This window comes from Sparus aurata, chromosome 12 (assembly GCF_900880675.1).
Source record: "Sparus aurata chromosome 12, fSpaAur1.1, whole genome shotgun sequence".
Classification (NCBI taxonomy): domain Eukaryota; kingdom Metazoa; phylum Chordata; class Actinopteri; order Spariformes; family Sparidae; genus Sparus; species Sparus aurata.
This window is the reverse complement of record NC_044198.1, coordinates 5,685,861-5,696,564: the sequence shown is the minus strand read 5'-3', so window position 1 is coordinate 5,696,564 and position 10,704 is coordinate 5,685,861. Positions and strand designations below refer to the sequence as shown.

At 39.1% G+C, this 10,704-nt stretch overlaps 1 protein-coding gene across 1 annotated transcript; it reads left to right on the top strand.

The window, feature by feature from the left end:
- Positions 1–2,989: 2,989 nt before the first annotated feature.
- scpp8 (secretory calcium-binding phosphoprotein 8) lies at positions 2,990–7,004 on the top strand. Its single transcript, XM_030436386.1, has 3 exons — positions 2,990–3,080; positions 3,321–3,397; positions 5,194–7,004. Exons 2-3 carry the CDS (start codon positions 3,323–3,325, stop codon positions 5,620–5,622), a joined length of 504 nt encoding a protein of 167 aa, XP_030292246.1. The 5' UTR covers positions 2,990–3,080; positions 3,321–3,322; the 3' UTR covers positions 5,623–7,004.
- Positions 7,005–10,704: the final 3,700 nt, after the last annotated feature.

Below are 10,704 nucleotides of genomic sequence, written 5' to 3'. Positions count from 1 at the left end.
AAATTTATCAGATCAATCTTTTTTTTTTTTTTTTTACCTAACATACTCTACTGGGGTGAGCACCATGTCTAAGAATAGCAGAAAGAGGAGGTAGTTTGACTTTAAACTATTACAGGGGACTTTTTTGTCTGCTTCCACAGTCTTGGTTAAATTCCAAAATCATCAAAGTTTATTTTGTGGTGACAGTTTTTCCAGGGAATGATTTTAAAATGGTACTATTCACAACAGTTTGGAATCAGTGTTAGTTCTCTGACTTACAAGAGGGTTTACTTGCCTAAACTGTCCAAGTAACTCATAAACTTCCTGCACATGACCATATCTGACAAAAGACTGTGGTTGGATGATGGTAATATCATACCTCACATAGGATTTCCCCTGAATGGCTCTGCATAAAGTGCAACTGAAGTGGTAAAAGCTGTTCCCAGAGTATTTTCTGACTCTGACTCAGAACAGATTTACTGGATTTGTAACATGGGATACGTGACTGCCATGTTTACAGTAGGAAGTGGGTTTATGTCTGAGGCTATTGGAGATGAGCAGTGTGTGTGTGTTGTGATGATGGTGGACATACTTCCATGTGTCTATTTTACGGGCAATCTAGGCAGTTACAGTAGTTATTATGGTTGAAAATGCATTGGTGCCCTGTACTTTACTACTGCTGTGTCATCATATGAGGCTTTTGTCATGACATTATGTGATGATATGCATATCATGTGCTATGAAATGACTTCATGTATCAACTTTAACAGACATCATAATGCATATTAGGCACATACACCTTTCTGTATGGATGTCAGTTTAACATCAGAAAGACATTGGTTTCCGACCTCAAACAAGGTAAAATATTTAGGTGGGAATGACAGATGGGTTAAAGTCAAAGCCTACATTGGCTTAACTTTAACCTCCAATGTAAAAAAGATGGACATTTTCTGTTACTTAGCCATGCTTGAGCTAAATGCTAATGTCAGTGCTCACAGTGGTAATGGTAACTTGCTGAAGTTAAGGTATACAGTTACTGTCATTCCAACAATATATCCGATCAACAGTTGTTGAGCCAAAGCAGCTAATGGGAGTAAGAAAATGCTTAGATAATAATTCCCCAGAGAGCAAAGACTTTTTGTTGAATAACTTATATATTTAGTGATTTAATGTTTCACACAAGTCTTTGTAGTCTGTCAGTGGGTATCTATATGAGCGACTTATAACTCATCTGCGGACACTACACCAAAAGTTGTCTCACGCCCGTGCTTGATTAAAACAGACACGATAAGCACAAGGCCCTCACTGGCTTCCCAACAGCAAACTCAGCTGTTTGTTTTTGTTTTTTTAAATCAGTCAAGCCTCATGGACACCAGAAAACAAACATAGGTTCTCTGTGGGGAAAAGGTCCACTGCCACCATTTTGGAACATGTAGCTGGTCTTAACAAAGAACACAGAAGAAACCACTGCAAAAAATAAAAATAAATAAAGTTAAAAACAGTCCTCACGTCTTGCATTCAGAGGGAATTACATGAGAATGTTCACCTTCCACTGCATGTGTTTTTCAAAAGCATAAAGTGGATAGTGGGATAGTGGTTTTGAAAATAAATAAAAAACACATCTATGTTTGTTCATGCGTCTCCATGTTCTGATTGACGTGGTTTTGGTTGTACATGTGGTTCCGTGTGAGGTCTAACATTTACAGAATTGATTGTTGTGTTGATCAGTGTCCTTTGACTTGTAATTTGAAACTCTTTATGATTCATTTTGTTTATGATTCATCTTGAGGTGTATATGTAATTTCCACGGGGAAAAGTCAGAGGAAGAGAGGAGGGGAAAGGTTTTAGTGATGAAGTAACATAGTTGTGTCCAACACACACACACACACGTCTGATCAAAGTGTTGCTCCATTCTGACACTGTAACATTCCAGCCTCTGTTCAGCACTCCCAGACTGAGTCTGTATGTTGGATCATGTCTCCAATCCAATCCCAACATGTTAAAAGTCTTTCTTTTTATAGCATGTGCATATATTATTGTTTGGGAAAGACTGTTGCCCGTTATTGTTGCCCACTATTCCAACATCCGTAGCCTGACTTTCACTTTGACATGCTATTACAAAACCATAGCCAAACACTGCTCAAAATCATCGCACTTTACTGTAAATTAAAAATAAATAAAGAGGTAACATCAAATATGTCAGGATTATTTAGAGAACTGTGTATTTAATTTTGAAGGATACATTGAGAATATTTATGTTCAGTGAAATGGTGTAGCCATAAGAGGTCCAGTATGTGATATTTTATCTTTAAAGGGGCTATATGTTAGAATTTGAGTTCAAAACATATTTGTGTGGAATGTGAATTCAACACACTGCACATTTAAAGGGATTTATAGGCAGAAAAGGAATATGATATTCATCATTGTGTTTTTATTGGTTTATAATCACCTGCAATCAAGATCATTGTGTTTTTGTAACCTTAGAATGAGCTTTTTAAATCATTATTGGATATATGTTGATGGCACACTTGTGATCACATCAACATGCAACACAAACTTTAATGAGCTGAATCAACACCTCTCTGACATGCTGAGGTACAAAATAGTACTATTTGATGCAGGAATATTTATTGGATTGCGCTTCAGTTGTTCCTGGTATTTTGTCAACCACATGTACACCACATAGGAGTTTTAGTTATTAAAAAAAAGAGTTAGGAAAACAACAAACTTGTTGCCAAATAGTAAAATATCTGTACATTTGCCACAAAGGAAAAAAAAACAAAATAAATAACATTGCCGCTGATTCAGCATGTGGGTGATCTGTAAGTGTGGTAAACTTCCGCTCCTGCCACTCCCCTCCACTCTAGCCCCAGGCATCCCAATGTTGCCCAATCTTCCCCACTGATATCCTGCCCATCAAAGCCCTGCCCAGCCCAGCCTCTCTGTCCAGGCAGCATATATGAGCAGCAACCCTGTATGGAGGTCAGAAGCCTTTCTGACACAGAGAGTGGTCACAGCTGCACAGAATCCCATTCATTTTACACAGGATTTAAGAGAAGTTAGAGAGAACTCAAGAACATATCTGGTGCTACAGAAAACTGGTAAGTTTTTCAAATGTATTTTATATTATTTCAATTATGTTTTTGTTTTTTTTTCATTTATTTCTTATGATGTTTTAGGGGTTTATTAGGAATATGTTAATAGAAGTTTTTGCCTATTTAAAAAACGTACATCACATTATTACATTAACTGTTTAATTGTAGTTCTCGGGTGTCATTACGTTCATTAAGCGCAGCCTCTGACAGTGTCTTGTTTTTGTTTGTGGCTTCCCTACTTCGCAGACATGAACCAATCACAGATGGCTCTTCTGACATCCGCCCTCGTCATCGTCCTTCTTACAACAGCCTCCGCTAAGCCGGTAAGCTAACCACAAAGCTGCAAATGAATCTTCCCTCATCCTCCTCCGTCACTGCTCTTGCTATCTCAATGACTGTGACACTCAGTTTTCCAACAGTTGTGTTTTGTTGCAATCACTCACACACCTGAAGGTTTTCAACCCCATGCTATAGTAAAACTGTAGTATTTTTCTAGTATGAATACAACACAGATTATATTCGAGAGATTCTGGACCTCTATGCATTGCAAAGTGTTGTAAGTCATTGGACAATTCACTGTTTATGTTGGATACGGATGGATTTACTTTTTCGATTTGATTTTTAATGATCTCAGGATCTTTATTTTAGTGTCTCATTAAAACGTTGTTTTTTTTTTCCAATTACTGGGTGGCTCTACCAATTGCTAAATTATGAGCATCAGAGTTTGTTTCAACAACCCATTCTTGTCATGGGGTGTAATGTTGTGACCTCTAGGAGGATACAATGTACTTATGACTTTGTGTTTCTTTCTACTTAATTTATACATATTCCACTGAATACTGTTTATTGTAAATGCATGTGCTTGCACATATGGTAAAATGTAAAGTAGTTAGTGGTTGGTTACAAATAACACAAAAATCAGCTGTGAGAGCTCATCCATTTTGCTTTTTTTTTAAAATTGAATTTAAACTTAAATACTTACCTATCGGGATATACAGTGTTTGTCTTGACTTGTGTAGCTATTTGACCAAATAACTATCATACGTCTTTGCATGTTATTGCTAAAAAGAAGACAGTGCCATTTAGTGTTCTTCTGTAATAGCACCCCTTCATTAATATTCAATTAGTGCAGTAACTGAGCGAGTGGAGACAACGGCGAAGTTCTGTATTTTGGCAACAAGGTGGGCCAACAATGTTAGACACTGCATATGCTTCATGTGGGATGCGGCACGTCTTGCATTAATCTAATGAGCTTGTATATTTGTTACTCAGTGATTTCCATTCAAATCACGGGATAATGTAGAGTGCTGAGAAGGGCTGTCCCAACCCAGAAATTAAATTAAACTATTTAAATTATTTTTTTGTCATACAAACAATTTCCTTCAACCATTAAAATGTTTCTCTCTAGTCACTGGAAGCTGAGTTTTATATAATAGCCAGGGTGGGGTCCCCACAAACAGAGGAGAAAGAAACAAGAGTGGGTGTAAATTTCTATCACTTTAAAGTGTCAGAACTGGCCACCTGTCAAATTCACACTAGCTAGTTAGCTCAGTTAGCTGTGCAGCTAGCAACCCTTTTAGCTGACTGCCCATACAGAGGAGCTCTCTACAACATAATACATTTGACATAGCATCAAAACTTTTAAATTATGTTCACTATTTTAGTTCATTTGAGATATTTGAAAACAAATATTCCTTCATGTAGCTCCTTTAATTTAGTAAATGTAACAATATATAATCATGCTATTTTCAACACTTCATTGTTTGGGATGACTCATTTTGAGTGTTACTGTCTGACTGCAGTCGCTGCGGTTGTACGTGTGTTACTGCCTCAGCCAAACTGTAGTTTAGACTAAATTACAAGTGCCACAAAATGACAATAGTCACATTCAGAGCACCCTGTGTGAACCCTGCCAGTCATTGAATGTTTCTGTTTGCTGTAACACTAAAGGGCCTTTAATTTGAACTGAATACAGCACATGTTGAGCGCAGGAAACAGGCTTCATACTAAATTCTGACAGGATATCGTTGGTAACCAGCACCGTGTGTGCTTGTTGAATAGGGGTGAATAAATAATCTGACTGTATCTGAGTGTAACCTCTCTCACTTTCCCTTCTCAGATTCGTTGGCGCTGGCATCACGATGCCGACATCCCTGACAATTACGGGAAGCAGGGATGGCTGGACAGGAATAGCTGGTGGTCTTGGTGGTGCAGTGACTCTTCAGGCTACGAGGACTCTTCAGAGACGGAGAGAGAGACAGATCAGTCGCTGGAGTCATGGGAATCTAGTGAATCTTCAGAAAGTCAATCTTCAGAGGAGTCTTCTGAGGAAGTTCTGACCACTGATCCGACCACACCGGCTGTGAGCACCACTGCAACTTCAGCCACCACTATGGGAGACGGGGGTGTGCTCTCCACTGAACAAACCACGATGTCCTCCACTACGCCAAATGTCACGCCCCCACCAGGGATAACAACCACACCTGTGTGTGTTACACACTTGATTCCAACTACTGCTCCCACCACAGAAAACAGAGGAGACAACTAAGTGAACAGCTAACCATGTGCTTATTAATCAAACATGTGTCATTATGAGGAAACTGTGAGTCAAGTTGTGAGCATTAACCCACAGTCTGATTCAAGTGGCAGGTTTCTCAGTGTCAGCAGTGGAGGTTGCCACATACATGTCACCCATCTGCCACTGCTAGACTCATTCCAGAAATTTCCAAATTCAAATGTTCTGTTCAATCCAGTAATTGACAAAGATGGCAACAGCAAGTCCTTGGCCCCACAGATTTAGCTTCAACCCAACCAGTCGAGCAGCTCCAATCCACACCAACCCAGAAATGTATCTACAATTCAAATGATGTGCATGAACTGTAGGATAAATAACCAACTTATAGAAAGAGCAGGTTTGATTTTCAGGCCTTTTGATGTTTTACAGAAAGGAAAAAACCTCTAATTTCACATTTCACATATTGAGACAAATGTAAAGAATCAAATTAGGGACATTCAAAGTGTTGTTAAAAACACTCTCACAGCTGATTCACAGGTACTGAGTTTCAACATGCCACTACTGATTATTTGGAAGTTGGACTTTTACTCATCAATATGTCTTTTGACAAATGGTGCCTTGCAAAAATAGTGTTTTATTTACATAGATATATTATTTGGTGTTAAATGTACCTTCAAGAGTATTATTGACATTACATTGAGCATTCTGTTGTTGTTGTTGTTTGAAATGACAGGAAGACCTGAACTGTTTTAGCCACGAAAGACCATACTGCGTAGAGATGTCGACAAAACAACTACATGTTGTGGCTCTGTTGTTTTTAACATTTAAGTCTGAACTGGTCAGGAATGTACAGGCAGGTCACTATGGTGGAATCCGGTGTCCCAAAAATAGTCAGTGTTTCTACATAGCTATGCTCCTGAAACGCTGTTTAGAGTATTTATTTGTATTCTTGTTTTATTTTCAGCATTTCAAAGAATTTTAAGTGTTGTACCTGTTGCACACGCTTGTTAGAACTAGTGCATAGTAGATTATCATAACAAATATAATGAACTGAAATTATCCACCAAAAAAAAAAGAAAAATAAACCAAACATCTGCTTGAAGCATCCAGAGTATGTATCCCACAGCAGTATGTTTACAGACTGTGGCGGGTGTGTCCTGTTTGTCTTGTTAGCTCTCGTCTGTTGTCTGTACACAGTGAATAAGGCTGAGTTATTGCCACGGTTGGTTGCTTTAATTACAGGTTGTAAATTCATCTTTTCCCAAATGAAATATGACTCACAGGGCTGAAGACAATCTTCATGTTATCGGTTTGCTTCTGTTTAAAAGTGTGATATTCTTAAATTTGTTGAACCAGATCTGATGTTCATGACTGGATGTGTTGTATGTGACAGTGTTCATTTGTTCCCCGGATGACAAATAAAAGCAACTCAATTACAATGAAATGTCATATTGGTGAAGTCATTGACTTGCCTTACTGTGAGGGAGTTATTTATAAGGGGTTAAAGTGAAACTCTCGCCAAAAAGCAACCAAGGCTTTATTTGCGATTGAATATGAGTCAGACCTTCGTGTAAAAGCATAATCACGACGAAAGAGGCACTTTTAAGATTTACCGTAGTTTTGTTTCAGGGCAAGCTAATTTTCAATGGGGTGCAGGGGCACTCTGACGCTAGCATCAAAATCACTATTTTTAAAACACTAAGAAGGCTCGACACAACATGAAACTTTGCTCGTAGTATCACCAGGGTCTCTACACAGGAGGTAGGAGGTCCACCATTACTCTCCTGCCTGTTAGGTCATACTCAGGGATCAATACTTTTTGTCTGCCACGACGGCGGTGTGCCGGAGATCCAGCTCAAACGGTGAGTAGTTCAAAAACCTTCTTTTTAGTAAACTCTGCGTACACAAACAATGTTCTCAATGCTCGTGTTCATGTAGAGACCCTGGTAATACTACGAGCAAAGTTTCCTGTTGTGTCGAGCCTTCTTAGTGTTTTAAAAATAGCGATTTTGATGCTAGCGTCAGAGTTCCCCTGCACCCCATTGAAAATTAGCTAGCCCGATTTACTACGGTAAATCTTATAAGTGCCTCTCTCTTCATAGTTATGCATTTACACAAAGGTTTGACTCATATGCAATCACAAATAAAGCCTTGGTTGCTTTTTGGCGAGAGTTTCACTTTAATGCTTTCTCAAACTTTTTTGGCTCAAGACCATGTCTATAAAACCCCAGTCTGAGTAAGGTGAATATGTGTTTATCATTGTTTTGTAGCCTATTTCTGAAAACAAAGAGGGAGCTGGGGACATAAATCTCCCATTAAGAAATGAGCAGGTGGGGGGGTTCAACCCAGTGGTTCAGAAACTGAGGAAGAAACAATGATTTCTTCTTGCTAAGAGGTCTCTACTGTACAGAATAAACATTAAGAATCAAGTGAGGGTTCCATTTAGGTACATTTTTGGGTGTTTCTGATACAAATATATATGTTTCTGATATTAATTTACAGCAGTGAACAGTCAATTTGACTGGAACTACTTAGTAGGTGTCCATATATCAGGGGTTAATGGACACCCTGCAGCCAATCAGAATCGAGTATTCCCCCAGACCATGGTATAAAGTAAAGGTAAACAGCATTTGATTTGTGGACCCTTTAAGGTCACTTCAGTCCTCTCCTGCACTTTGAGGAGGCAAATCATGTGAGAAACAGCTCGGCTCAAGCTGTCATGGTTTGGGGTTTTGGTGTAGCTGTTATTTCCTGTTTTATTTTGTAAGTTTTGTCTTGTCTTCCCTCTCGTGTGATTGTCCTGATTAACTTCACCTGTCCCTCATCAGTCTCTTGTGTAGTCCATGTCTCCTGCTCTCTTTGTCTATTTTCTTGTCGTTTTCCCTGCTCACCTGTCGTCTTTAGGTGGTTATCACTCCCTGTTTATTCAAGTACTCGCCTTCCCCTCTCTCTTTGTCAGTTCGTCTGTTGTTGTTATGCAGCTCCTACATTCCTGTTCTGTTTTTCGCACGTCAACCCTGGATTCTCTGTTTTCTGACCCTGTTTACTCCTCAGTGTTTCTTTGGTTTGTGCTTAATTTAGTTTTTGTATTTCTTGAACTTCATAATTTCTCGGATTTGCCTCCACCTGTTTCTTGTGTTTTTTTGCCGCCTGCCCTTTTGTTTCTTGTATTTCATACAGCTTAGGTGTACTGTGTAGTTTCATTCTAATCAAGGGAGATCTTTATTGACTGATTTCTTGTGTATGCCTAAACAACCTATACACAAACTCTCTTTGTTTTCATGACTGAATAAACAAGCTAACCTTGAAGAACAACACAATTTCATACTGTTTTACTTTGTTTATATGTGGCAGACCCTGCCACCTTTCCAGCTTCTTACAATGTCCTGTCGACCTTATTTTCCCCTGAGACAGCTTGTCTATTCAGTTATACAACACATTAATATTTCTGAGTTTGTATCATTTCTTCATTAATATTGTAAATATTAGAAATAATTTCCCCTCCAAAACTTTATAGTGCCCCTTTAAAGCTCACCTTTTGTTCCTAACCTGCCTGCCGACATGTCGGTGTTTGGGTCCTCACCTTTTTGCCAAACTCTTACTCATACTGGTCACTTGCCTTTGCCTAATTGCTTAAATAAACAAAAAAACAAGCCCTGAACACTCAACAACATCCTGTCCATTCCCTATAGAAACACCCCATAGAAATCAAGCACAATTGACCAGAAACACTGTCAAGGACTCAGCCCCATCTAGTGGGGGAAGTCTTTCATTACAGTCTGTGTCAAACAGTCTCTAGGTTAATATCCATCCCCCTGGGATGAACTGGTACACGGACTAAAAGCCAGATCTTATCACCTGACATCAGTGTTAGACTTCACTAATGCTTTCGTGGTTGAATCCCTGCTGTCAGGTTTCCAACATCCGGTGAATAGTAAGTCACCAGACTGGAGGCCGTTATAGCAGCAGATGAATGCCCGTGGTTTTGGAATGACATGTTCCAAAAGCGCATATTGGAATAAAAATGTAATCATGTGTTTATACTTCTTCTTGTGGCGTCCAAAACGAGCAAGAGAGAATATGGCACATGCACTCACATGAAGGAGATTGAACTCCATGGATCTTACAGAATGGGTTCGCTTCATCCAAACCAAATACCCTAACTGGTATCAGGCTAAAAAGTAAATTGCAGTCTTTGACCTGGACAGTGAGGAAGGCTCAGTTTCAGTAACCAGAGCAGTTTAAATTAGAGACAGGAGAAACTACATCCATTCAAATCCTACATGCTGATTTTCTATCTTTCTTAACAGTCTGATCTCTGAACAGACTGGTCGGCTCAAACAAAGTGACTGACTTTCAAGAGGTTTATTGATCGAGCGTCATGTCTCAAATCCCACTGCAGACTCACACATCACTCACTATGACTCAGGGATAAACACAGTAATCACAATTATCCAGTTAATAATTTAGTCATCTACATAAAAGCTCAGCTCCGGCATGTTTCCAATGCTGGATGAGCTGTCGGCAGGAAGTCCCTGAAGGAGTGGCACAGTGCCAAAGGGAAGAATTTCCCAATTTGGGATTATAATAGCATATCAAAAAAAAAAAAAAGAGAGAGAGGGCCGGAGGGATGGATGCCAACCCCTGCAGGATGAGGACATCATTCAATAACTAAATACCTGTCAAGAAACATTGTTTGTTAGAAGTCTGGGGGGGGGGGGGGCTACAAGACTGTTCAAGTTGTGAACCAGCAAGAAAAGGTCAGATAAAACCACCGATCTTCATTTAGTTCCATCAAGAGACTGTTTACACTTTGTAACAGGCCAAAGGTAAAATAAAATCCCATTAAAATCCTCATTTGTAAATCATTTTCTCCTTACATTTATTAGCCACAGGAACACCAAAGAACTTTATTCTATAACAATAGTTCAAATGTGTGAGATTTTGAACATTAAAGTTGCAGCAAACAACCATTAACTATGTAAAGATATGTAGAGTCATGTTGTCCTGAGCATATGAAGTATATGTGAGCTTCTCTGCTCTTTGTTCTGGTCACTGTCAGAGCTGTGTGTGTTAGTGCGTGTGTGCATTTCACTCCTTCTCTCTCCTGTCAAA

Coding starts and splice junctions, on each gene's coding strand:
- scpp8 (XM_030436386.1), top strand. CDS start 3,323: ATGAACCAATCACAGATGGCTCTTCTGACATCCGCCCTCGTCATCGTC. Junction 3,398..5,193: donor CAACAGCCTCCGCTAAGCCG/GTAAGCTAACCA, acceptor TTCCCTTCTCAG/ATTCGTTGGCGCTGGCATCA.